This window comes from Hakea prostrata, chromosome 1 (genome assembly GCF_041222555.1).
Source record: "Hakea prostrata isolate BN-2017 chromosome 1, UWA_Hpros_2, whole genome shotgun sequence".
NCBI lineage: Eukaryota > Viridiplantae > Streptophyta > Magnoliopsida > Proteales > Proteaceae > Hakea > Hakea prostrata.
This window is the reverse complement of record NC_142600.1, coordinates 79,179,666-79,207,460: the sequence shown is the minus strand read 5'-3', so window position 1 is coordinate 79,207,460 and position 27,795 is coordinate 79,179,666. Positions and strand designations below refer to the sequence as shown.

The 27,795-nt window shown below is 39.3% G+C and overlaps 3 protein-coding genes across 4 annotated transcripts; all 3 read left to right on the top strand.

Moving 5' to 3' along the window:
- Positions 1-1,277: 1,277 nt before the first annotated feature.
- LOC149030318 (ABC transporter A family protein) lies at positions 1,278-16,994 on the top strand. Of its 2 annotated transcripts, XM_089142589.1 has the most exons (3): positions 1,278-1,475; positions 1,613-1,744; positions 15,681-16,994. In XM_089142589.1, the coding sequence occupies exons 2-3, from the start codon at positions 1,622-1,624 to the stop codon at positions 15,774-15,776; spliced, it is 219 nt and encodes a 72-aa protein (XP_088998715.1). In that variant the 5' UTR covers positions 1,278-1,475; positions 1,613-1,621; the 3' UTR covers positions 15,777-16,994. The 2 variants fall into 2 exon arrangements, with proteins under 2 accessions (XP_088998715.1, XP_088998713.1); XM_089142587.1 differs by having other exon boundaries at positions 1,283-1,744; positions 15,681-16,993.
- A 60-nt stretch (positions 16,995-17,054) lies between these two features.
- On the top strand, positions 17,055-18,690 carry LOC149030317 (death domain associated protein). Its single transcript, XM_089142586.1, has one exon. It carries the CDS (start codon positions 17,752-17,754, stop codon positions 18,376-18,378), a length of 627 nt encoding a protein of 208 aa, XP_088998712.1. The 5' UTR covers positions 17,055-17,751; the 3' UTR covers positions 18,379-18,690.
- Positions 18,691-18,881: 191 nt separating this feature from the next.
- Positions 18,882-22,366, top strand: LOC149030316 (beta-carotene isomerase D27). The gene is made up of 7 exons (XM_089142585.1): positions 18,882-19,499; positions 19,609-19,701; positions 20,174-20,235; positions 20,562-20,668; positions 21,408-21,503; positions 21,578-21,676; positions 22,061-22,366. The coding sequence occupies exons 1-6, from the start codon at positions 19,062-19,064 to the stop codon at positions 21,625-21,627; spliced, it is 846 nt and encodes a 281-aa protein (XP_088998711.1). The 5' UTR covers positions 18,882-19,061; the 3' UTR covers positions 21,628-21,676; positions 22,061-22,366.
- The last annotated feature ends 5,429 nt before the right edge of the window (positions 22,367-27,795 follow it).

Genomic DNA, 27,795 nt, shown 5'->3' with positions numbered 1-27,795 from the left:
CTACTCAAATTAAATTATAAATATTAGTGGGGAAGAAAGGTTTGGTTGAGTAGAGAGAACCCAGAAGGCCTGACGGGGGTTGTTTTTATTGAGTTGATCTAAATTCTAATGCGTCAGCGACATTTATCCTTGGCACTCTTGTCCTGTTCCATTTTTTTCCCAGAATTTTGATGCAGTGATGGTAACTTTATTCACTTTACCGATCATTTGGCATCTGATTTGAAATTTTTTTGGTTGAAACATCTGATTTGAAATTAGATAAGCAAACTGCAAACCATCAATTAGTTGTAAGCTTAACTAAAGGTTAACTGTTTGTAACAGATAAATCTGCTCCATCAAGCAATACTTGAAACAGGCAACACGTATTCCATGGTAGGGAAAAATTAAATTGTTCTTCCAATTAAGCTCCATCAAGCAATAGCAGCACCAAAAATTCTTGTAATTAAGAATTTTTTTCTTTTTCCCATTCAATCTCCGTCAAGCAAGGAATGCATGAAGTTGGCAATATGTTGAATGTTTGTATCTACAGTGCTCTTGGATCTCCACACGTGGTATTTTTGAGATAGAACATTAATGATCTTTCAAACCTAGCTCTTGAATCTCAACAATGAGGATCCTGTGAAACGAAATGGGATTTGAGACTCGGGTAAGTTGAGGGGTTTGATTTGTTAATTAACAAAATATTAAACCCTTAGAATATGAAAAATAAAAAATAATATTTACAAGTAAGCCCTACCATTTGATTGTGGACAGTTTGATTTTATTTAGATTACGTATCATAATCTGCGCTGTTAGCTGCTTACTGCAACGCACTTGCTAGATTTGTGTTTTTCTTAATTTCCTATCGTTACATTGGTCTCAAACGACTTAACCATATTTTGGACAAGAAAAATTAAAAAAAAAAAACACTCTCCACGAGTCCTCCATTGGTGATATGTTAAAGCGGTTACAGACTCAACTTCCCTAGGGAAGGTCTTGGGTTCGCACCCACTCGGCGGCATTAATATAAAAGTTCACCCCTTGAGGAAGTAAATCATGGTGCGCGCAAGCTGGCCCGGATGGAAGGCCCGAAAGAACCTCAGTTCCAATAAAAAAAAAAAAACAAAAATACACCCTCCACTAGTCGTCCATGGGTTCTGAAATAAATCCAATCTTTACCTAAAAAGGAAACAACTCAATCAAAATTTTATGTTACCATTTGACCAAATTTGTTTTATTGAAATCCGACGTGCAAAACTATAAAATTCCAGTAAAATCCAATTTGTATCACTATTTTGTTCTAAGCAATTTATGTGAAAATGGACCCTAATTATTCTCAAATTGTATAATATATTTTGTTCCTAAATTCAAAGGACTTTTATGCGCTGCTGTAGCTAATGCGAGGACTGGGAAACGAATGTGCCTGAGGCTGAGAGTCAAGCGCACGAGTCTGCCGCGGCCATCTCTTTCGTCATTATTGTGTCCCGATTACTGAGGTTCCCCATTTCAGTATCTAGTTTTCTGTCAAGCCCTTTAACAAACACAAGTTTTTGCACACTCGCAAATCTCTCCACCTTCGTTTTTTACGAAGAAAACCAGAGAGACTGCGATTCTGATCTGATCTGTGGCACAGGAAAACGAGATGGGGTACGTTCTGCGAGTTAGAATAGCATCTTTCTTTGCGGGTGCTGCAACTGCGTCAGCTGTAGGTCTATATGTCCTTCAGAAGGATTATAAGGTCGCTCACGAGTCCATCTCTCGGCAGGTTGGTGCTTTCTTTATTATTTCTTTGAATGATATTGTCTTTTCCCCTGTATATCTCTACCTGCAGTCCATCAATCTACAAGTAGATATTCTTTTCTGTCTATTTATTAAACGATTCTTATTTTTCTTTTAAATTTAATTCATATTCTCTTTTGTAATTTTCTTCTCTTTGTTCACCGACGCTTAAAAAGACTTTCCTAGTATAGAATTGTGTAATTTAGGTTGTGAAGGGGGTTATAATTCACATCATCTGGAAAACCTAGTTCCATAGCTGCTTTCCGTCTTTGGGGCTGCTCCAGTTTCAATTTTAATATGAAGTTAATGTCATTGTAAATGCAAGGAAAGCAAACCAAAATGATGTAATATGTAACTGTGTATGCTGCCATTAACAAGGGAAGATGGGTTATCTCACATTTGGGATTTCCATCAATTTTTTGTTCTTTGCTTTCTTTGGGTTCACAATGCAGCCTAAAATTTTCACTTCTGCATATTTTTTTTCTGTTCATTACTGAGGGAGTCCTTTTGTGGAAGGGGGAGGTTGTGATTATCTGGAATTCCACTGAAGGGTTAAAATGGATTTTAGGAAAGGCTATTTGGATGTTCCCAATGTGAGAAAGTTTACCTGCTACAAGGTACTGAACCATGATGGTTTGATTTGCTTAGGGTTCTAGGGACTAGGGCTCACATTTGGTGCTGGAATTGTGAAGACTAGATGGTACTAGTCTATGCTCACAAGAATAGCAGGAGACTTGCATGATTGTTACAGACAGAGAATAACAAGTATGGAGGAGCAAATATATAGGCTTAACAATTTCCACAAAGCTTAAATAACTTTATTTTTTCCAAAATTGTCTTATTACATGAACTCCTTACAATATATCCACCATTGTATTAAATAGTGGCTTAATATCTAGAGACCCCTCTAGGTAAAATTTTCATTGGATCATCACGCTCATCATCACCTGAGCAAGCACCAATGATCCTCATTTTCTTCCATATAGATGAGTCAAAATCCTCAGTATCAAAGCATTTTCACCTTTCATATTAACTTTAAAGTGATTACATATTCTGGTTAAAGCTTTACCATATGGCAGTGGCCCCAGGGAGAGCATATTACCACCCAAAACATTATCTCATCATTATGTAAGGGGCTTTCATTTTTATCCCTATATACAGGCAACAAGTCAGAAATGCCTGGAAAGGTATGACATCATCTCTATGATAACTTCATGGGAGAATGTTGCATAACCATACTCAAAACTCTGGGAGATGTCTCAACTGTTCTTCCGTTAATCCTTGTAGAATTTGTATAATTTATACATTGAGCCTCATACACAAAATTTGCATCCATAACTTTTGTGATTTCTTAGTATTCAAATACTTCTTTTCTCCATCATTTGTGATTTCAAGAATTCTACCCAAAACTTCCCAGTTAATTATTGAAATACCTTTAACGTGGGTCTTGATAGTCACATCATTCCCTTCATCTAATACTTCCATGGACCATGTTGCAATACTAGTGTAAGGCATTCTCACTAACTGTGTTTCCCTTATTATGGATATGCAGATTATTACTCCATCCCAAGGCATCAAGTCTTTCTATTGGCACTGAATTGATGAGAGTCAATATTTACATTCCTACGCAAGGGATGAGCTTGTGTGTGCCATAGTCCTAAGCATGTTTAGCATTTTCATCTTCAAACCATTCTTCTTCTTCATTTCTTGATGATCGTTGTTTTTTCATTCTTTTTTTTTGGGGGTTGCGGTGGGCGAGCTTAAGTTATGAGTTGAAAAGTGAGGTATGGGCGTGTACTTCTTCATCAGCGCCCCTTTCTTCTTTGTTTGAAGATAGCTACTTCTGCTCGACTGTCAAGGCAAAGATCTAAGTCCTTTGCTCTGCCTCTGTGGGCGAATGTATCTAACTCACTCTCTAGTTTTAATGCTCAATGCCAGCTATCTTGCTTTCTTTTTGCCTCTCTCTGAGCAGTGCTATATATCTTAATTATTTGCCAACTATATGTCCGAGTGTTGCTTGTGATGCTCTCTTTAGTCACTTATTGCATGGCCAATTGGTCTAGTATTAACCCTGCTGAGGTCTCTGTCACTGATCTACAGCACATGCATCATTCTCTCGTATAAGAACAAGGCACTCAGTACAGTCAGGCTTCGTGGGGAGGGTGTCGCTGTTTCTATAAAGCCAAGGTTTTCTGAGGGCAATGTGTGGTTATTACCAGAACAATAAAGTAAATGGAAGAATGTAAAGAGAGTATAACAGGAAGAAAGAAGGTTGAGATGTGAAATGACAAAGAAATTGAGTTTAATGGTAGGAGGGGACTGAGAGGGGAGGTAAACTGAAGAATGGGACAGAGAGAATAAGAGAAAAGGGCTACGGATGCCTTTAAACTTGACTTGTTGAGTCTCTAAATGTGGATCCAATTGGACCGGATGCAGCCGGCTATGCTGGTGCCTTCTAAAATGCTAGGAAAAGGCAAAAAATGTAGAATAGGAAAGGAAAAACACATGAATAAACAAAAAGGACATCAAACAACATTCCTAGGTCTAAGTTATGTCTTCCACTTCAGATTTTATTACCTGTCGCAATCACTTTTACCAAGGAGACTGAAGGTTATGCAACATTATGGTATTCAAAGAGATGAAGCTGCCTTGGCCTGGCTGGACTGATAAGATCCACTTTTTAGGCCCAAACCAAGGATTGGTCCCAAATGGTTTTCTGGTCTGGCAAGGTTTGGCAATATATACTATGTATTAAGGATGCAATCTTTTATTTCATTTTATATGAATGGTTAGATTACATAGGGATTTCTCTGGCAATGTGATTCCTAACAAGGGCTAACAACTCAAGCAATCTGCCTTTCTCGCAATCTTCTGTTCTGCTTTATTTGAGTGAGTTGACTCTGTAGGGATTTCTTTGGTATTTCCTTTAATTAGATATTGCTTAATCTGCTAATTTCTTCTTTCAGTTGGTTCCCCTTTTTTGTTGGTCTTTTCTTATGTTGTGATCATGGAAGGTAATTTCGGCGAATTTCGGCGAAATATCGCTGAAATTCGCTGATGTCGGTACTCAGTGAACCGAAATTGTGGGGAGAAATGAGATTGGCCGGATATCGCCGATTTCTCGGCGATATCTCGGCTTTTCTCGCCGAACTGGCGAGATCCGGCCGATTTCTCGAACATTCGGTCCCCTCTGTTTCTCCCTGGTTGCTCTGTCGCCGAGACAAGGCTTCACAAGAGAATCGTGTCCGTCATTTTCTAATGGAAAACCAGAGAATCCAGCCCCACTAACAGAAGAAATAAACCCTAAAAATTCCCAAAATCTCAAACCCTAGCCTTAAAAACCCAATCTTGAACGAAATCCCTACATTTGAAGGGAAGAAATAAAAAAAAAAAAAAAAAAACAAGAGAATCGAACAAGGAATTGACAGTGTTGGCGATGGTTTGTGATTTTTCTCCTCGTTTTCGAACTCGTTACTCGTTTGCTCTTATTTCTTCTTGTAAGCTCCAGGTGTTGTCGTCGTCGGAGAAGGAACATAGAATTTCATGGAAGAAGAGAAGCCTAAAAACCACCTCTGCAACGAACCAAGCCTTTACCGCTCCAACTCCATCTGCAACGAACCAAGCCTAAAAACGATCTACCTCCATCAGCAACTAATCGTCTGAAAACCTCCATCTGCAACGAACACTTCTATTGCTCCACTCCATCGCTTCACCTCCATGACTGCATCTGCAAAGATGAAGGTTCACGGTTCACGAAACCTAAAGTGATTTGGGCAGTTTTGATTTTTATAATTTATTATCCCAATTCCCACATTCCCACTCAGTTTCGATTTTTATATTATCCCACCTTCCCATTCTCCCAAGCACTGTGATGTCACTATGTCAGGTCACATGTGATTGTTTTTATTTTATTTTTATTTTCAATTGTCTAGCAGCCATCTCCGCCAACGACAAATGCCAACGAAAATTATAATTTCTCGCCGAAGTTTCGACGAAACTTCGCCGGTTCGCTAGGTTCGCCGGCTGGCGAACCGGCGAATTTTTCCGAAACTTCGTTCCATGGTTGTGATGGATTTTTCTTATAATCATGTAATACGGCCGGCGAATTTTTCCGAAACTTCGTTCCATGGTTGTGATGGATTTTTCTTATAATCATGTAATACGGCTGGGTGGATTATATTTGAAAAGAATATATTGAAAGAATATGCTTTGAGTTTATGAGTAGTTGAGTAACTTTGTGGCTGTCTTGTACTAGTTCTTTCTGTTCCATTCTCTTCTCCCTGTCAGAGACTCGAAAATCTCCACTCTTTGCAAGTCCTGGTTGTAGTAAGAGAGATGTCAATCTCAGCTAGATCTGCTACATTGGATTCAACCTTGGGGCTTTAATACTTGACCTAAGGCAACATTACTTGTTAGTTACCATCCCCAAACCTTACTTCAACACTGAGTTGTGAAGCTTATTTCAGATCAGACTTTCCCGCCTTCCCCAGTGGAAGTTTCAGACATCAAATACATCTCCCCTGCTTTGTCCCTTGGCCAATAGTAACGTGCATTCAAGAAAGATCTTGAATGTCAACCTAAACCTGAAATTTTGGAGTCAAGAAAGAACCCCCAAAGGAGTATATCTTATGAACTGCAGCTGTTTCCTTTTTTCTTGTTTTTTTATTTTTTTATTTTTTTAATTATAGTTGTAAAGTTGATGAGTCGACGTTTGTCCTTTTAATCCATTTACCCAGCCCCTATAGACCCTCTTTACCCTCCCCTAGCATTGCCCTAAACCCTAGAACCCTTTCCTATCGGCCACTGCTTCAACAGCCCTAGCCGTATAATTCTGGAAATTTCTGCAACTCTTCTTCTTCAATTGAGTTTTGCAGAATTTTTCAAAACCCTAATTAACCTAATTCAGTCCTAGCACCCAAACTCCAGCCTTCCCCTAAACCCTTCGTTTCTGCCTTTCCCCTTGCTGGACCTTCCTGGGCTAACCCTAAGGCGTAGGGAATTTATTTGAAACCCTAACCCTAGACCCATATTACAATAGTGTAACTTTTAAATGGTATGTCACCAAGTGACATTTTGACCCTCACTAAAGTTGAACTGGTTAACCATATTTCATAGGTTGAACTCACTCTAAATCCATCAATTGTCCATTGCCAATTGCCAAACTATGGAAAAACCATTAGATTAAACAAAATTTTCTATCAAAAGGGTTGACAATTGGATTCGGAAACCAGTAAACACCAACCAAAAAATTGGAAATTGGAAATCAGAAATCGAAAAATGACAATTAGCAATTAGGAAGCCGATAGTTTATTGGTTTGGATAATTATCGAATATTTGATAAAGTTCCAGATTCGAATTCGGATACCTTTTATAAATTTCCGCCAGATATCAGTTCAGATTCGGATAGCGGTTTCACTTGTCAGATTTAGATATAGATAGTGGTGCATCCAAACCGAATCCGAGCCGTTTACTGGTCTAGTTTTAGGTAATTTAACTCAGTTTGTCGGTTGGAGAGAAGGGATAATCATTAACTCGGAGATTAGGTAAATCATTAAAAAAAAAAAAACTAATGTAAAACATTTTTTATGTGTATACTTATCTGGTAATTCTTTTCTCCTTAAAAAGAGCAAAGTTGATGCTATTTATATCCATAATTATAGAAAAATATGATCTCTTTTTACTGGAAAGAGAAACCAATTAGAGAAATGTGAAATGAGAGAACTCCAGAGATCCTCTCTCTCTCTCTCTCTCTCTCTCTCTTATGCCTCTTCCCTAGGTGTCTTACCTTGCATTGTACCATACATTCTTTAGTCTTTGGCGGACTAAAATAAAAGCTGTGCTGAGTGCACAAGGCTCTCGTGTTCTACAGTCTGAGAAGGATCAAATGTTTATAACTCATAGAGTAATAGAACAACGATAACTCAGTCTTATCCTGGCCAAATGGGGTCAGCTACATGATTCCCTGCTTTCCAATCAGTCTATTTGAGATTGTGTTGGATTAAAGGCCTCAGCCATGCACATCTGTTCTCACCACTTCTCGTAAGGCTATTTTAGGCCTGTCCCTAGCTGTTGTAGTTTCTTAAAGCTGGATTTAATCACTCCCTTGTGCTGGGGCATTTAACGGCCTCCATTGAACATGGTTGTGTTGCCTCAAACAACTTTGTCATAACTTATCATTAGCTGGAGGAATTTCCGTACCAGCTCTAACATGATCTCTCCTTACTTTATCACTTCCTCTCATACTCCTGATGCTTCTGCCTTTCTCCATAAATTTTACCTTGATATCTCCGGTAACTCTAGTATAACTATCATTTGATAACTTCCCAACCAACATATACAAGCCAACTTATTCATATTAGCATGTATCCAAACATATACATTCCATAACCTTCCTTTTCAAGTTGATCATACATCTTTCCCTAGCCAGCTTCACAGTGCTCCTAGCTGTGTTTGTGGCATCTTAATACACTCTTTTGTGGCTTTAATGGCTGCTTGGATCTTGTTGCCCCTCCACCAAGTCTCTGTAGGGCTTGACAACTTCAATGAAGTCCTTGATAATCCATTAAAGCTCTTGATCCACTGTGTATATGATTATCTCAACTGGGCTGGAATTACACATGGGTTGCATCTGAGATTTATCGCTTGCAGCCATAGACCAATATGCTTGACCAACAATAGTCATTGCTTGTTCTCGTGCAAATCTTCAAACCATAGAAGTCATCAAGATCAGTAATGCAAAATCAACCTTGACTGATGTGACCTAGTGGGAGATCGATAGGAGCCAAGATGATGTAAACCAAATTCTAGGGTTTGATTGTTTGGATGTTGCCCTGGAACCAAGCTCACTCCAGGATCCTCTTCCCTGAGAATCAGCAGTCTTCTAGGGCTGAAAGTACCTTAGGTGGATGGGTTTTGGATGGATTTAGGGTTGGTAAGGGTTAAGCTAGGTTTAAGAGGACTTGGCCCGGTTTAGGATATTAGGACTTTGGGTTGGTAGTCACTAAACCAAACTGTAACTGCAGCTTCAGATATGAAATAGATGGTTGGGTTTAGGTAAGTTGGGTTTAGAAGGGATCTAGGATTAACTAGAAAGATTATAGAGTTTGGCTAGGCTAGAACTTACTTTGATTTTAGAGTTTTTTACCGGTAGCCCACTTAAGTGGGAAAAATTACTGGATGCACACTTTTTTAACAAATCCTAAAAGTTCCCGTCACCCACAATTAGATTTAAACCCACTTTTTGTTAAGTTTGAATGCAAAGTGACATATTTGCCCTTATGTCTGGCAAATTGACGTTATTGCCCCTTCCCTCTCACTCACACTGCCCGACCTTAGGTGGGTGACCCATCTTCTTCCTACACCTCATTGGAAATCGCTCACCACCGCCAGAAACCACCACAAGCCCTCCCTGCTGGCGACAATCGGCCCCACCTTCCCCATGTTTCCTACTGTTCTGTCTTTCTCCTGCAACTAAGGCAAATAACTTTAGGGCAATTTCTCTCTGGATTTGCAATTTCCAACTTTGCAATACAGACGGAGCAACCATCTCAACGAAGTTCTTCACCTGTGAATGTTCAACTGATATTCATCTTGAAAAATCAATCAAAGTTGAACAAGAAGGAATCATTGAACTTGTCGAGAATAGTATCATGAGTACCTAATACGTCACAAGTTTTGATTCATAAAGAGGACGACGTCTCTGAGACCTTCACGATGGTTGATCTCCTACCTCTATACCAATAGGTTAGGGAGTCAAGCCATTGAAACACTTTAATTTCTTCTTCAAACATAGGATTGAAGTATTGGAATGCATCAAATATCAATAACAGGAAATGATTTTCCCCAACATGAGATGAGAATAAGAATCGTCAGCTACTAAATTAGTGTCTTCGCTCTGTAAGGATATTCACACTAATCAAAGTTTCAAGAACAGGGAATTGGATCGAAGTTGGCCATGAAAGATCTTTATTTAGTCAATTTGACATCACGATTCATCATTAAGAAACCTGAGGAATCACTGAGTTATCAGATCATAAGGGTTGTTCAAGCCTTCTACGGTTCTTGTGACAAAACAGATTGAAACCGATTGACACTTTCGTATTTTTTCCCTTTATTTTTTCTTTCTCCCTTAGTTTTTTTTGGATGAAAGAAAACTTCAATTAAAGTTAAAAAGTTAGTGCTGATAGCACCTACATATTGTTCGTAATATACTACTGCAGCTATCAAAATGTGTGGCTGCAAAATATGCATACTTTTCAAAAAACAATTGGAGCACTGGGTTAGGGAAATCAACATATATCACATCTTTCTCCCTTAGTTGCAGGAGACAGACGAAACCCTAGGGAACAGGGGAAAATAGTGGGCTTTTCGAGGATGTCGAGGGTGATTTCCAGCAGGGGGAGGGGGAAGGTGGAGGCGGTGGTCATCGGCCGGGGGAGGGGGAAGGTGTGGTGGTTTCTGGCAGTGGTAGCAGGTTTCTAGCGAGGTGTAGGAAGGAGATGGGTGAATCTCTTCACCCATGAAGGTTTGGGTGATCTGAGTGAGAGGGAAGGGGCAATAACATTAATTTACCAATTACCACACATAAGGGTAAGTCCGTCATTTTGCATTCAAACTTAACAAAAAAGGGGGTTTAAAACTAAGTGTGGGTAACGGGTAATTATGGGGTTTTGTTGACAGTGGGCATCCAGTAATTTTTCCCACTTAAGTGGGCAGGTCAGAGTTTCATCCCCACTTAAGTGAGCTACCGGTAAAGAACTCTTGATTTTATTATTTTGTAATTTCTGAATTAATTCCAAAGAGTTTGGGTTTTGAAAATAGGTATCCTAGTTGGACTGGGACTCTAGAGGTGTCGGCTAGGGTTAGGGTTTGGAGGGGCTGATGTGAACACAGATCGTCCCCCAGACCAAACCCTAGTCCAAGGGTATTTTGGGCATTTTAGGCCCTTTTTCACTGCTGGAATCTAATTCCAGAATTCCAATAGATCCTAAACTATTTTATATTTCTTATTTGAGTTGTGATTGAGTTGGTTTCATTAGCTAAGTTATAGATAAGATAAGACTCTTTTCACAAGAAGAGTTCCTATCTTTTAGGAGTTTTTTTTTTACCGGAGTTTGTCTTTATTAGTGGTTGTGGTTTGCTTAGGTAAGGAATCTTTTTTTAAAGAGGACTCTTATTGATAAGTTGGTCTTTTATTTCAAGAAGACTTCCCCTTTTTTTTTGTTTTGTTTTTTTTTTTTTTGGGGGGGGGTGTACATGAAATGGGCCAAAGTCCCAAGACAACAAAACGAAACAGCTAACAAACAATCAGGTCTGCCTGAAGGATCATCTCCATCAAGTCTGAATGAGGATCCTAAATGAACACTGAGTGAAGCTTCTCCCTGAAGCCCATTTTTGCCATCCAATCAGCAGCGTTATTCACGATTCTACATAGGTGACTGATGCTTAAAAACCGACTATGCCTCTGATTTTGTTTACCACTCAAACCAAGCCCCCTCGCTGCCGAGTAACATCTTCAATGAGCATAATTGCTCTAGCTGAGTCTGTCTCAACAACGAAAGGCTTCCACCCCTGCGCTGCTGCAAATTCAAGCCCTGCAAGAATAGCATGGACTCTTCTGACACAAGCAAATCCTTGAAGAAATTGACCTTAACTTCCGCAGAAGACACCCCCCACCTGATGCTTCTTCCCGCGCCTCCCTACTGAAGCACTGACGTTACATTTTATTACACCCAGCTGCGCCGGAACCACCATCCTAACACCCAAAGTTCCCACATGTCGAGAAACCAACAATTGGTAAGGAAGCCATGCTTTCCGAACCACTTGTATCAACTCCCCCACCGTCGCCACTTCCTCCCTTGGCCGGCTAAAATCCTCTTCAAGAAGAATTCCTTTAATTTAAGTGGTTGTTAATTAGTTGTAAAAGGGTCTCCTTTCTTATAAAGGAAACCCTAGTTAAGTTGGTCTCTAAGTGTTATTTGAGTTTGAGTCAAGTTCTTTCGATGTAAAGGCTATAAATAAGCCTCATTGCTTATTGCAATTCTTAAGTTTGATTATAGAATAAAATTGAGTTTGGGTTAAGGATCATGGTTCCTTGTTGAGAGGGGCCATGGTTGAGAAATTAAGAGTTTTGTTCAAGGATCAGCATCTCTACCATCAATTCCAGTTTCTTCTTCCACATTCCAGCATCTACAAGCATTCAAGCGATCTTCTACAGGGCTCCAGCAGTAGACAGGTAAGTCCAGCAGCCCCCATCCGCTTCTCCTTCCTCCTCTCTCACCCGCAGCCCTCCCCCACCCCTTCTCTTCCTTGCGCAAACCCTAGTAGCTCACCCGCTTGCATCGCAGCCCCTCCCAGCTTCTCCCCTACCCCCTCCCCTAAGCCCTGTGACATCTCCCAGCCCCTCCCCCCAGCTCTCCCCTAGCACCCGCAAGCTTCCCTGCGGTGGCACCAAACCCCACTCCTCTGCAAATCCCCTTTTCCCCAGCTCTTTAGCCTCCCTTCTTCTCCCATAGGATCACACCAACCCCTAGGCCTCAGTCGTACTGTTACTTTCCTAATAAACCTTGTTACCCTAGGTCTGAAGAATTCCTGCACTTCATCTTTTTCATCAAAATTCTCTGCAAATCAATCATCTTCAACTTTTAAAACCTAAATCCTAATTCAAATTAAACCCTCTATCACACTCTAAAACCATTAACAAATTATGAAATTACGAAACAGCAGTGACAGTCCATCCTCCCGCCTAGCTGAAACCCTAAAACCTATTTTTCAATCCCTTTCTGTTAAATCAGGTCTGGAATTTGTGTCACAGCAAAGTTTTAAGTGCTTAAAACCACCCTACACATCCTAGAATACTCATTCTCTTTGCTGGAAGATTCTGGCAGCCCTTAATCTTGGGGAAAATTCTCAAAAACCCTAACCCTGAAACTGGGTTCACATTAGGGGGTAAAGAGGGCATGGGAGAAGGTAATCCTGAAACAGTCTAGAGTTTGGTTGAGTGGTTTGGGAGTTATCAGAGTTTTAGTGAAACTAGGGTTTAGGCTTTCTAGAGGAAGAAGATGAATTTCAGAAAATTTTCTAAACTAATGGAAGGAAGGGTTAATAATGAAACAAAAGTAGAGATAAGGCTTAGGGGAAGGTGCCATCCTATACAGTGAAGGAGGGATTGATTGGGGTTGGGTGTCTAGGGATTTTATTATTATTATTATTATTATTATTATTATTATTATTATTATTATTATTATTTTGGGGTGGGGGCGCTGTTGCTACTGTACGGAAGAAAGGGGAATGGGAGAGCATGGGGGTTATGAAGATGGGAAGGGGTAGGGAAGGTGGTGGGGTTAAATTTACTGGAAAGGGGGACTTGAAGCTTGCTGATTACTTGGAATTGGTTGCTGCCGCAGGCTTGAAGGAGGGGGAATTGAAGAAGAACTTGCAGAATTTAATCACACAGCCGTGGGATTCCTCTTAGGAACCCTAAACCACTCTTCCTTCAAATCTCAGATTTTTATTCATTAATTGAAGTCTGAATTGTTTACAAGGTATGAGGGGCTGTAGCCTTATTACATCGAAGGAAAATGAGGACTTTATAAGGAAAGCCAACTTGGTTAACTTTTTTATTTTTTATTTTTTTAAGGGTGGGGGGAGGGGGGGGGGGAGGTTAAGACAACTTAAACCCTAAATTGCAATCCAATTTTAATTTAAACTCCTACTACTTTGACTCACACAAGAAACCTTCATAACTTACTATAGGAAGTTCCTTGGAAGGATTAGAACAACCCTAATGGACTCCTTCACAAACTAGGAATTCAACTCTAATCAGAACTCTTTATTGACTTACAAATTAAGGACTCAAATTCAAAAATAAAAATAGATCTAGGGTCCACAAACATGATGGACCAGTGACACCCTAATCCACATAATTTTGCAAAAATGACCAAAAACTCTTGGTGTGATTTGGGGCTGTAGGGTTTGGGGAAGTAACCCATGACCCTGTACTGCCCCTGGAAATGATTTACATTCACCGGATCAACACAATAGAAGGAACGGAAATTAAATAGCTAAAACTCTTTTTTGGAGAACGTAAAGGATAAAGAAAGAAGAATAAAGGAATGGGGGGGGGGGGGAATAGGATCAGCTCTGAGTTAGGCTCTCACCAGCCCACATCAAACTCTGGTGCCTCTCATGCAAGGTCTGTCATCCAAACCATTACTTCATCATCACAGCTTCAATTATGAACTTTTATCTTCAATCTCTGCCCTTTTCTGGCCTGCCACTAGAGTTACTTACAAGTTACAACAGAGCAACACAACCTAATCTGAGAAACTAAAGAGTCCTAATAATTGAAGCTACACATTTACACAAATAAATCGGATTAAAAAAAGACTTAAGTCTCCCATGCAGGGACTAGACACAGTCCTAAATAACATGCAGGGACTAGACACAGTCCTAAATAAGTATCACAGCGCATTTGGCCCTCCCAAGACCTGCCAAGTGTGGGGCCTTCTGCACTGGATATGGCCCCTATTGCAAAGCAGATGGGTCCACCAGAACCTCTTAAAGGTCCTTCTCTTGATCACTTCATTTAATCTCCTATTTTACTTCCACTTTGTGAGGTGGCCTTGGAGCCGATGAAGTTTAGAGAATATTCTCCTATTTTCTATCCATGCATTGGCCATGGGGCCCGCCCAACATCTGGAAGAAGAGACTTCCTCTCACAGGGCATCTCCAAGCTATAGCTGGCTGTGAGTCCACCTCTGTCTGTCATTATTTCCTACAAATCAGGAAATCAATAGCTAATAAATATGGGAGATAATCCCCTTTAACTCAACTATCCCGATTGCAACTAAATTACCACAATATAGGCTTGCTGAGTCAGAAGTTGAAATGAGATAAGGTGGTCCAGTGGGTTTAATTAAAACTGGAATATGGGTTGTAAAACCACGTTTTATTGGAACTTCATCTCAAGTTATTACCACATCAACAAGTGAGGCTGAATCTTTTTCCTTTGAGAGACACAGTTAGGTATCACCGATATTTGATTAACGGTTCCTTAACACATGGTAATACATTGGTGTAACACATTCAAGTTATATGCATGTTTCTTGATCCATTGCCTCTTACATTTTTGCCGAAGACCAAGTTTTTTAAATCTCAATCTTCTCTTGTGTGTGCTTGTTCTGCATGTGATATCACTAATAAGAGAATAAAGGTAGTCCCTCTTTTCTGTATGAGGTCCTTATTAAGTGCGTTAGTTTGTGCATAATATGAGATTACTCACCCATATACATGCATCAAAATAGATTATATTTTGTCTGATGACATATCTGGTAGCTTACAAAATATTTTTTGACATTAATGACACATCTGGTATTTTAGTATTTGGAGCTCCAAGATTACCGAAATTCAAAACATTGCCCTATAACAGAATGGAAATTGTGAAATAGGTTTTATAGGGATAGAATGTGGGAGATGATATCTGATGCCATGAAGTCGAATTAATGTCAATGTTACAATGCTCTTTTAATGCTTTAACATTGGCTTTTATTAAGTGTGATTTTTTCTATTCCAAATGAGTTCATTTTCCCAACATTTAAGGGGCATTCTGTGATGTGCTGGACTATATTTGTTCTTCTATGAGGTTGAAGTCACTGTGTTAGTTTAACTGTGAGAATAGTGCAATAGAAAACAGATGGGGATTATATTATTAATAATAGGGTGTGTTTATTAGTTTTGGCTGGTGGGGGTTTGGCCTTTTTATCAAGAACAAGATATCCTGAAATACATTATGTGAAGGGACAATTTCATCTACTTTAGGACAAATCTTTGTATGTTGATAAGTTCACATTGTTGCTGCTGCAGCAGCCTGAGTGATCTGTTTGCAATTGTTCCATGTTGCTAACTGAACTTGCTTTATCCAGATGGAAGGCCTTTATGAGTCTTTGGATGGACGTGTCTCTGCTCTGGAGAAGTTGAAAGAAGCTGAGGCTCCTCAACATGTGGAAGCCGCTGAGTAGTGTCACTGAGGTTTTGTTTGTCTACTCATTGAAATGTTTGTTGTCAATATGCCAACTTCTTGTCTTGTTTTCGGCAATAATCTTCAGCTAATTTGCATGTGACTTTCCTCGGTGATCGTATCTGAAATGCAAATGTTTTGCATACAAATTTCATTTAGTCTGAATGGGCTGATATTTACGCTGCAATTTGGACAGATTAAGCATTTGCCATTGTTTGTGTCTGAGTTGGTTATTTGTTTCCCCTATTAACACACAGAACTAATCTTTGTAAAATTGAGGTGCTAACGGTATACAGAACTTAACTTTTGGTAGTTGTGGAGAGTACGCTCTCCCTTCACTGTCTACATTGAGGAAGGTGCTTTGAAGCATTGATACTGTTTGCTTCTCTAAGTGACAAGGCATAAACAAGTTACAGCCATGAGGCATTAAAATTCTCGAAAACGTTTGTATTTGCATGTAATTTCCATTGGGAGGCGGGTCATTTGTGATCCCATATTTCTTAGGCTCAGGTAGCTCGTTTCTAGGTGCTTTCTTTCAGTTGAACATTATGGCATTTGGAGTCAAAATCCATTGAGACTTCATCAAGTTGTTCCGAGCTGGTTAAGGAGTTTCAGCTTGTTTGGAAAAGATTATTGTTGTTGACAAATCGTTAGGAGTTACTGTCAAAGTTATAAACTCTTAACATTTGTGAAGAAACACCCGAGAACGTATGTGCCCAGTGAGTAACGGCCTAAGTTTCTTCAGTGCTTTAGTCTCAGAGTCATGGTTCCTCTTTGACTGTGCTTAGTTTAGCTCAGGTTTGTCACATGACCCAAGGTATCTGTGTTCTGCTCCCCTCTTCCCACGAAGATAATTTCATCGATTCTTTCATTTTATAATCCAATATACAAGGTTTTGGTGGATTTTAATAACTGCCTTTATTTATTAAATCATCACACGTTTAAATTTTGAATCTGCAATAGTGGCAACCTCATTTATGTTTTGTACAAACAGGAAAGCAATGCATGTACTGTATTATCTGTAAGTCCCCAACCCAATACCAGATTGCTGCAACAGAAGTCTATCAATCGCAGTTGAAATTCCTCTCACCATTCACGGTAAGGGAAGTGAGATGGATGCATTGTTATGGGTACAGGTGTTTTTCTTTTTAGTCTATTAGTTGAAAGGGGTAAGAGTTAATTTAGAGCTTCAATTGGAGATTGGTAATGGATTTATATAATTATATTCATGAGTGAAGCCTTCAGCGAGAGAGAAGGAAAACATTACATTGTGCTAAGTACTATCATGTGTCTTTCTCTTTATTTTTTGAAATAACTTTTTTCCCCGCAAATGGAAGAGGAGGATAGAGATACCTGAGGTGCTAGCGTAACTGAGCCTTTGCTAAAGTAAATCATTGTGGCCTGGGCCAATACTTCTATTATTTTGTTAACTGAAAGGGCAAATGTAGTGTCAAAGTTTTTCGCGCGAGCAGAGTTGAGGTCTTACACCAACAATTTTACTGGAAAACTATTTTGAGTAGTGTTTTTATTCACACTAGTTAGTTTTTGTTGCAAACTTAATTTCAGATTTCACCATCAAGGATTAGCTCAGTTGGCAATGATTTGGGTATTCCATCTTCTTGATGGTATATATAAATTTTCTCTTGCACTCTTAAAAAAGGAGGGGGGAGGGGATGATATATAGAAGAGCCTTCACCCCTATTCATTGTAAGTTAATATAAAAGTACCCGTTTTGAAGAAAAAAAAAAGAAACATTGAGGTTTGATGCGTATAAGCGAAAATATGTAAGTATAAACCCGACCCGGTCTAAACCAAAATGCCAATCCGGTCCGGTCCCAAAAATTAACACCCTTCTCTATAATTTCCGAAGGTGGACGACAAATCCAATGGTGAGGCGGAGGGCGAAGTTCGTTCCTGCTGCAAAGAGCAAATTAGTTTGGATTTTGGTTGGCGATTAATAAGTCAGAAAACCGAGGATGGAAGTGGCAACCATGGCTAAGGTTGCGCCTTTATCAATCTCAGTGAGTCCGAGGACTTACCGGAACACCTTATTAACTAGGAGGCCAAGTGCCGCTGCTTTCCTTTCAGTGACCGACCACCTAACCCAGCAGTTCAGGTGGGGTGGCGGGGCCGTCTTTGCATCGGCCAGGCGCCACCAGCAGCAGCAGCAGCAGCAGAGGTGGAACCGTACGGCGGCCCAAAAAGAGGAAGCTGAGGAAGAGATGGGGGGCGTAGGCCAGGCCGTGCTCGCCGCCCTCAAATCGGGGGTGGTTCCACGGCCCAGTAACTCGAGAAACTCAGGTGAATCAGGAGGGACGGACGAGAGAAGAAGCGAAGGGGGAGATGGAAAAGAGGGAAAGATGGAGACTACACTAAGCGGGTCGGATGTCCTATTGGCATTACAGAGATCAAAGGAGGCTGGGAGGGGCAAAAGCAGCAGCAAGAAGCGGCGGAGAAGTGGACAACGAGGAAGAGTGCCAGAAGACGATGAGAAGATGGACTACAGTAACGTTCGTCCGCTGAGCATAAACAGGGATTGGGGAGCTCGGTTAGACGAGATGGAGAAGCGTCTCCAGGACCTCCGGCAAAAACGTCTCAGCTAGTAAGAAACAAAACCTATCTACACATTGTTCATCTTGTTCCTTGTCTTTCTGAAATGAAATATCGAATTGATGGTTCACGAATAGATCATATCATATTGGCCTCCCATGCGTTACTGTTGTAAATTCTGGGATTGTTTGTTGTAAAACTTCACCATCAACCAACAATCGCTTCTAGAAAGAGAGAGAGAGAGGGGGAAAAGATGCCCTGTTGATCTGAAATTATCCTTTCAATTGTAAATATTTTGTGGCTCTAAGTTATCCTGGATCACTGGTACCATGCGGCCCACGCCAGCAGCCTTTCGAGTCGGGTTAGAATCTTACTAATTTGTCCCCATTACCATTTCAATTTCCATTTCCATTTTCATTTCTGGTGGTCGTAAATTACCCGTTTGAAATCCAAATAAAGTTAAAAAAAAACTGTTCAACAATATCTATCAGTTTATGGCAAGGGATGAGCCCCCCTTGCTTTTATCACTGCAAAACCCACCTAAATCTTTTCTACTTACGAAACAACAATTCATCAAATCCGGGCTCTGGCCAGGCGGAGTAGAGGCGGAAATACATTCAGTGTTTTGTCCTCAAGAATTTTTAGGTACTCCGGTTAATTTGTTCTTCGTAGTGTAAGGGAGTTGGGACTTGGGAGCAGTAAGCGTAGAGAATCGTGAGAGAGATTAGTTCAATCCATGGTGGCTTTGCTCAACTTACAAGGATTAGGGATAGGATGTGCTCACCATCCTCCCACTCCGAGTCCCACAATGCTTGCTGGTCATTCGCATAGGTGTCATATGAGAGCTCACTGGAGAAGGCGAAAAAATGGCGACTTCGTGCTCCGATGCGCAATTGCTGAGCCATCAGGAGAGCCGGCTCCACTTGGGCAGAAAACACAATATCGAGATGGGTTCTTGGAGAAGGCATTCATGGCTCTGTTCGCTCGCAAGATGAAGAAGTACGCCGCTTCCCCTACCAACACCACCGAGTCTTCTTCTTCTCCTTGGGAATTCGACTACGACAGGTTTGTGGATGTATCGAGAAGGGTAATGCAAGGGAGGTCCCGCTTGCAACAGCAGCAAGTAGTACGAGAGGTTCTCCTTTCTATGCTACCTCCAGGTGCCCCTGCTCAGGTCGTTGCCCGTTTATTGTCTTCTTCACCTTTCAGTATTGCCTATTACTTGCTTCAGTATTGTCATGGTTTCCATCTTGATGAATAAATATATTGATAATTTGTTGCAGTTCCGGAAATTATTTCCTCCTACAAAATGGGCTGCAGAGTTCAATGCTTCATTGACGGTTCCATTTTTCCACTGGTTAGTTGGGCCCTCCGAGGTAGGCTTTCCTGAATTTCATGTTTAGTTTCGTTTGTAGCTCCAACGTTCGCTTGAATTCATGGTATATATCAGGTCTATATAAGCAATTCAGATGACTGGATTCTAGAAATCACCATGCAACAACTCCGCTCAACTCAAATTAAGATTAATTTCATTTATTGGTGATCATGACATCATGTATTGTTAACTGTTTATAGCTAGCTACATGTCCATTTTGCCAGAGGCAACTACTACAATTTTGCTTTTCCACTTCTTTTTATCCTCGTTCATGCATTGCATTGTGTTTGAATTTGGATGGTTGCCAAAACTTAGCTTAAAGAACATCCAACAATAACCCAGCAGTGCCTTCAATTTTCCTTGCCATCCTGTGCAGATTGACTAAAGCATTGAGTCTTCATTGCTGGATTTGCTTCTTATTTCAGTTCTTGAATGTTTATATATGGGCTACTTAGCAATGAACTTCTTTTTAGGTTGTGGAAGTGGAGGTAAATGGAGTGAAGCAAAGAAGTGGAGTCCATATAAAGAAGTGCAGGTAGGAAACTTGTTTCTTCTCTGGCACAACTTTCAAACTGGCAAGCCTTTGTGGTGATGTTGGTGAAAACTTTGGTTTTGAAACAATCTTTGGCAAATTCCAAATTTCATAAACTGCATTTGTAGAATCAGTGGTTACTTCCACTAGTTTCTTCATGGAACTGATAGATCTAAACAATCAGCATGGATATGTGTCCCTTGGAAACCTGCCTATGATTCCTTTGCCATGAGAAACACGAATATATTAGCTCCAATAAAGTCTAATTTTTTCATGATGTGACTTGTGAGAGGACGCTGATGCTGATTTTATCATTTCTATCCACTAAGGTACTTGGAGAATAGTGGTTGCGTTGGAATGTGCGTGAATATGTGCAAGATCCCTACTCAAGATTTTTTCACCAATGAATTTGGACTTCCCTTAACAATGAACCCAAGTATGCGGCTTCATCTTCCTGTACTGGTTTTTGTTAGACTTTCTCTAAAATTTTGGGGAACCTTTAATGTACTCTCCTGGGTCTGGTGTAAACGTTTCCCATTCTTGCCAGTAAATTTTTCTTTATGTCCTTCATTATTATCTGTATGTAATGCTACTAGTTACGTTTTGTTTAAAAATGATTTCTGAATCTCTCTTATCTAGTCAACTATTGCCTATATATGTTGATTTTTGACATTTTTCTGGGATCATACTTTCTATACTTGATAAGTTCAAGTGGCAGCTTCTACTGATCCAGATTATTTTCAGACTTGTCGCTTCTTGATGCATCATCTAATAGTTTTTTTTTTTGCGTAGAATCTAATAATTTTACCATATTATTAGAAACCCCTGTGTTCTGTCATGGATTTTTATCAGGTGGATCATTTATTTTTCTTTGGAAGAAGAACAAATGTTGATAGTTCACATCCAAAAGGTTTAAATTAAAATAAAATAAATTTCATATCATCTAAATCTTACCTCAACCTTTGGATGTGACTAATGGACATGTGTTATTCGTCTTGAGGGAAATTGATGGTCCATTTCTTTGCCTGATAAAATTCCTCTCCAATTTATAACATTTGTAGTCAATTTGTTATTCAGAATGATATTTTTGTTAATTCTCATCCCTTTTTGCTGCCAATTTTGATTCACTTTTGATGCGTTATGAGATTTACCTTCCTGTCAATTTGTTTTGATAGATTTTGAAGATATGAGCTGTGAAATGGTGTATGGACAAGTGCCACCTGCTTTTGAAGAGGATCCGGTGTCCAAACAACCTTGCTACGCAAACTTGTGTAAGACATCGATGTTGCAGTAAATCTTTGTATGAGAAAGCCCAACATTTCTAACTGCTGAAAGATCTCTGCAGGTTCTGTGGCAAATCCCAGCTCCAGTGTTTGTCCTAAATTACAGGCGTGAAATGACATTCTTTTTATGGTGAAATAGTGAAATCCGAAAGAAAAAAAAGGTGGGTCATGGAAAAAAAATTTCATACTTGTTCACATTGGTCATATTCATTTTTTCTAAGGTTATTATTGGTCATATTTACTCATGCTTTTAATAGGTAAAGGTTCCGTTTTGTTTCATGCATGTGTAACGCTACCTGATCCTACTCTATGTGTACACTAGTTCGCCATAAATCTTCATTGCCACTTAGATTAGTTGACTCAAGTCTTATCCCAGCTTGGCTACCTGGATCATCTTGAGCTTCCATTATGCCTGAACATTAATGAGTTCAGAGTTCAGACTACGAATATGAATGCATTGGTTTCTTTAGGCATTTATTAAGAACTTGAATCTTCAGAAATTTTATGCATGAAGAAACTGAAATTTTGTTTTCTTGATGACCCAGGTAATAGGTCTCACATTCAAAACATGTGGTTCAGATGTGGTGGTAGAATTTTATATCTCCAACTTCTTTCTGGCGTACGTGACATTTGGCTATTGGAGGAATGCCTTTATCCTCAGAAATTGTATATGGATCATGGATGGAATGCCTTTATCCTCCGAAGTAGTATATGGATGCCTCTTGCTGATTATACGTAAAGTATTATAACAGTTTTGAATGTATAGGACATAATAAGATATACCATATATTGATGGGGAAAAAAGAAAAGAAAAGAGATCATATTAATTTATGCTTCCATGGATTCAAACAGGTTCTTTCTTTCTAAGATCCCAATATTATCTGGATTATTGGATAGACTAATTTGTTCTGCTAATCAGCTAATGTTTTGCCAGTCTAATAGTAACATTTGCTTCTGGGGAAAAACAAATACGAAGATATACATTTCACCCCCACGCGGTGCAAAAGAAACAAACAAGGGTTCGCTAATCATGTTTCAAACCAGTGCCCTGCATTCATGTGCCAAAAGTTCTGGCTTGGGAACCCGTTGAAGAACACGCAGTTAACTTTGTTCTCATGGGATAAATGCTGCAAACCAAAGAGTCAAGAAGGCTTGGGATTTCGTAGGATGGAAGAAGTCAACAAGGCACTCCTAATCATACAAGGGTTGAGATTATTAAATGAACCTCTATGGGTGCTTCAAGAAAGGTATTTTTTCTAAAGTCAACATCTTTAATCCAAAGGAAAGGTGAAAGATGGGATCATGGCCATGGAGAAGTATTTGTAGCATTATACCCAACCTTGAAAATATGGTGACTTGGAAAGTTGGAAATGGCACTCGCACTTCATTTTGGTCTGACCCATGGCGAATGAATGCCGTGATTATTGCCAAAGAAAACCCTAATAATAAATGTTGGTTAGTGAATGCCACGGTGGCACAAGCGGCAAACATTGCAACGACTAACAGGGACTATCTTTATGGACTAAAAAACTATTAGTTTATCTTCTCAAAATTTTCATTATCTTCTTCTATGATAAGTGGATCTCGTTTGCTTTCAGCAAATGGTGAATTCTAAGCAAAATTGGTGGGACAATTTTTGGCCAGACAAAATTGCAATGTCAGCAATGGGGCATCTAGGTGGTGGAGATTTTTTTGAAAACTACCCATACATCCTAAATTTAAAATTTTCTTTTCTAACGACTTTTTAATGCAGGGCTGCCCGTTAAAGCTATACTTGCCCAGTGGTCAACGGTAGACTCAACTTGCGACCTTTGTGCAGACAAGGCAGAGACCATTTGGCATACTGTTGTCTCGTGATAATGGACCAAGCACATTTTGGCGGTAGGATCTTTGGGTCTAAGAACTGAACACCTCTCCCACCAATCATTTATGAACATGTGCAGCAAGGTGTCAGATAATACAAGGGTGGAGAACAAAAAAAAACAAAAACAAAGTGGAGGTACTCTTCATATTCATTATAACATGCTACTTTGTTTCAGTAGAAAGGAATAAAACATGTTTCAAAAATGAAAAACCCAACCCCCATGGATTAGTTCCTAGTATAAACACTTGGGTAAATGATTTAAGGGTAATTTTCATCTGGACCCCCTGAGGTTTGGTCTATGTCATTTTTAGTCCAAAAAAACTGAAACTTTGCATCTGCCTCCCCTGTACTAAAGAAAAAGTCAATTTAAGGACAAATTATCACTTCTATGACAAATTTGCCCTTATTCTTTCTTTTTCTTTTTTTATTTAAACAAAACATGAAAAATAAAAATTCAAATTCAAATTCAAATCTTTGAACCAGAGAAATACGATTGTTAGCATTCGAAATCAAAAGAGTTGTTTAAGATCAAAACATCATGCCATTCGAAATCAAAAGAGTTGTTTAAGATCGAAACATCATGCCCTTGAACCTCGCGTCGAAGCTCTGCCACTTGAAGTTTTCTTAACCCTTCGAGCCATGGAATCGTCGGAAGTTTCAGATTTGTCTTCTCCGACACAGTCTTATCTTCGAGCCATGGAATCACATCTTTCTTATCGTCGGACGTTTCAGATTTGTCTTCTTATCATCTTTCGCCATGAACCGGTGTTTGAGGTCATGATATTTTGTTTACAGTTCCGTGGCGTCAGAAGATGAAGATAAGTGTTTCGGTTCTGTATTTCCATAGCCACAGAGTCCCAGCTATTGGTTCCATGACGGTTAATGGCACATGCCAACAACAGCTTCTCCCAAATCCCCAATGATTGCTTCACAACATCTTCGACTTTAGCCATGGTTTCTCATATCTGACGCTCCATCAACCTTTCTGCAATTCGTAGATAATTTTTTTTTTTTCAAAACTAGGGTTTTTTCTCTTTTTATTTCTCTTCGGATTTCTTCGTCACTTAATGAAAATTTACCTTTTTCAAATCCTTGAATCTTGTTTCTACTTACCTGAGTTTTCCAAAGTAGTCCGGTGAAGCAAGAGAGCTTTAAGCTAGGGATTCAAAGTTAAATGAGTTGAATGAAGAAACATTCAAGTGTATGATGTTCTTAGACGGTTGCTTTGTGGTGTTTCGCTACAGTTCTTCAGAATTGGATTTCGAGAATCACAAATGAATATTAACATAAATTTTATTTTTTTTCATTTTTATTTCCTATGTTTTTGTTTAAATTTAAAAAAGGGTAAATTTGTCATGAAAGTTATAATTTGTCCTTAAATTGACTTTTTCTATAGTACAAGGGAGGCAGATGCAAAGTTTCAGTTTTTTTGGACTAAAAATGACATAGACCAAACCTCAGGGGGCGGGGGGGAAAACCCCCGGGGGTGGTGGGGGGGGGGGGGTTGGGGGGGGGGGGGGGGGGGGGGGGGGGGGAAAAATGGGGGGGGGGGGGGGGGGGGGGGTTGGTTTGTTTTTCTTTGGTTGGGTTGCGGTGATGTGTGGGGGGGGGGGGGGGAGGGAAGGGGGGGGGGGGGGGGGGGGGGGGGGGGGGGGGGGGGGGTGTGTTAGGTAGGGAGGGGAGGGGGGGGGGGGGGGGGGGGGGGTGGGGGGGTGATTGTGGGGGGGGGGGGGGGGAGGGGGAAGAGAACAAAATTTTTTAGTGGGGGGGGGGGGATCTCGTGCAATTAGGTGGAACCGTGGAAGTACTTTAACATCTACCTAAGTCACAAAAAACTTGACCCTTGATAATAAAACTGTTTCTATTTTGATGGGTGCCCAGGGAAGTATGTTTTATAACTTCAAATCCCCAACATTGGAGTAACTTCAACCATTACACCAAGGTCAGCCGTCCCTCTGAACTGAATAACATAATTGGTGAGTTAGTCAATTGAGAATGCAGTTATGAAGAACCATAGGTTCTGTGATTTACATTTGTTTAATGTGAAGATTTGTCTTATACACCATATGTTCGCTGCCAAAAACAAATTACATTGAGAAACATATGCGACACATAGAAGGATTTTTGGGGTGATTGTTGCTATAGTCATGTTGTTAGGTATGAACTTTTGTCATGTGATAGGTTGAATTTGACCAAAATTTAGATAAATAATCTGAACTGTCCTGTCAACTTCAAATTTTACCAATTACAACTCCAAACTTGATCATTGTGACTTCCAAATGTTACATTCCCCTCTCAAGCACAATCTGGACAATACTGTCCATGCTAGGTTTTTAATTGCATTAATATTTTATCAATTTGCTTGTATTTTAATTTGATTAATTGCATGTTTATGTAAGTTTTTATTATTTTAGTGCTTTATGGACATATTAGAGCATTTGGATATAAAGTCTACAAAAATAGTGATTTAGAACTGCAACACTACATTTTTGGATCAAATGAAGGCTGAACTAGATTAAAGAACCAGACCCAAAGCTGGAGAATTGATTAAGTCCAAATTTGGAAGATTTTCATAAAAAATCTCTATTCAATAACCAAAGTTTTCATTCTCTCTTGTGATCAGACATATCAAAAAAAAGCTTAGTGGAAAACAACTAAATTAAAAACAACTGTATTGGCAAGAAGGAAAATGGAAACATCCAAATAGACAGAAATGAAGAATGAAAACCATTGCATTGTCAAGGAAGAAGAATATAAACAATTAACTTAGAAATGAGACAAAATCAGCAGGAAACCTCTATAAGAAAGGAGACGTTTTTGGATAATGAAAATCACACATCACAACAAAAGAGGCCACGACTCTAAGGGAGGAAGAGAGGGCAATGATATTTTCTTCATTTTTCATTTCTTTGTTCCTCTTTTTCATGTCTAGCTAATTCTTTCTTTCAATCAAGATTAATTGAAATTTGATTTCCATCATTGTGAGATTCCAGGGTTTATATATTTTCTATGTTTATCATGATTTCCAAGAAGTCTATTGTTTGATGATTAATTTCAATAGTTAGTCAATTAAAATAATTATTTATTGATTATTCTATATAAGTGACAAATAGTATCGTCGAAAGGTAATCAACACCCTATAACGTTTGCTATGAGAATGTAGATCCTACTTTGAATAAACAAAGCATTTCCAAATTTATTGGTTAGTGGTTGGGCCTTTAATTCTTAATGTAATTCATAGGCATAACTCATAGACTGATCCGAATGCTATGTTTATTGATTATGGAATAACTCATAGTATGGATGTGAATGTTACCAAGAAAGTAAAGAAGATTAGTTATTAGAGGACTAATTCTCAATGATCATAACCAATCTATTTGAAATTAAAGTTTTTATTTTTGAGTCAATAACTATTAAGGGAATCAATACTAAAATTAATTCTTGATGGAAATTTTTACTGTTTTGGTTTTCTCCCTTCTTTTTTTTATACATCTTCATCTACTCTTTGATTCATTCTTCAGTTTCTCGATTCAAAAAAATTCCCCCAATTTTTTAAGGAATAGATCTTAGCTGATAATAGTATATTCAACCTGCCAACGCAGAGCTGTTCTACTGGTTGAAGCCAACACCTCTTAGTGAAGAGGTCGTGGATTCGACTCTTGCTGAAGCGTATCAATATCCCCATCGCCCGGCTTAATAAAGCCTCTTTGTACCCCCCAAAAAAAAAATGTATTCGACCTACTCACTACTATCACAAATTTTAGAACAGAGAATGATTATTTTTTGTGGATATGACACTTCCAATCCACACTTATTGATCCTCCTCATGGTGGAAAGCAAGCCTTTGGCCCCCAGAAAATAGTGGAAAGCAAGCAAGCACAAACAAATGCTTGGTTGAACACTCAATCACTCCATACCGACTGCAAAGGATCATTATGACGCGGTGTATAGTATAGAACAAAGAATTTTGAAAACTTGGATAAATTAAAAGTTATTATTTAAAATTGGATCTCCCTTACACGATAACAATAATGCCTATTTATAGCTAGAAACCCTAAAATTATTAAGAAAAAACAAAACTAAAATAAAACAACTCAAATTAGGAATCCAAATCTAACTAGAAAACTAAAAGTGCCCCGAAAACTAGCTAAAGGTGGAATTCAGGGGTCAAAATGACACCCACTAGACATAATTATACGCGAGTACAAACGTTGTAGAACTCGTGGAGCCGTTTCTTTTGATATCTTAACAATCCCATAACTCTTTCGGGATCAAAAGTTTTGCTCGTTTTTAAGGATTACCGTGATGTGGTTGCATCACATTGTGGTCACAATTTCTAAGTAAAACAAGTATCCTGGGTACGAAACTTCACCAGAATCAAAACTGATCATCTGAGGTCTACCCACAAAATTTCAG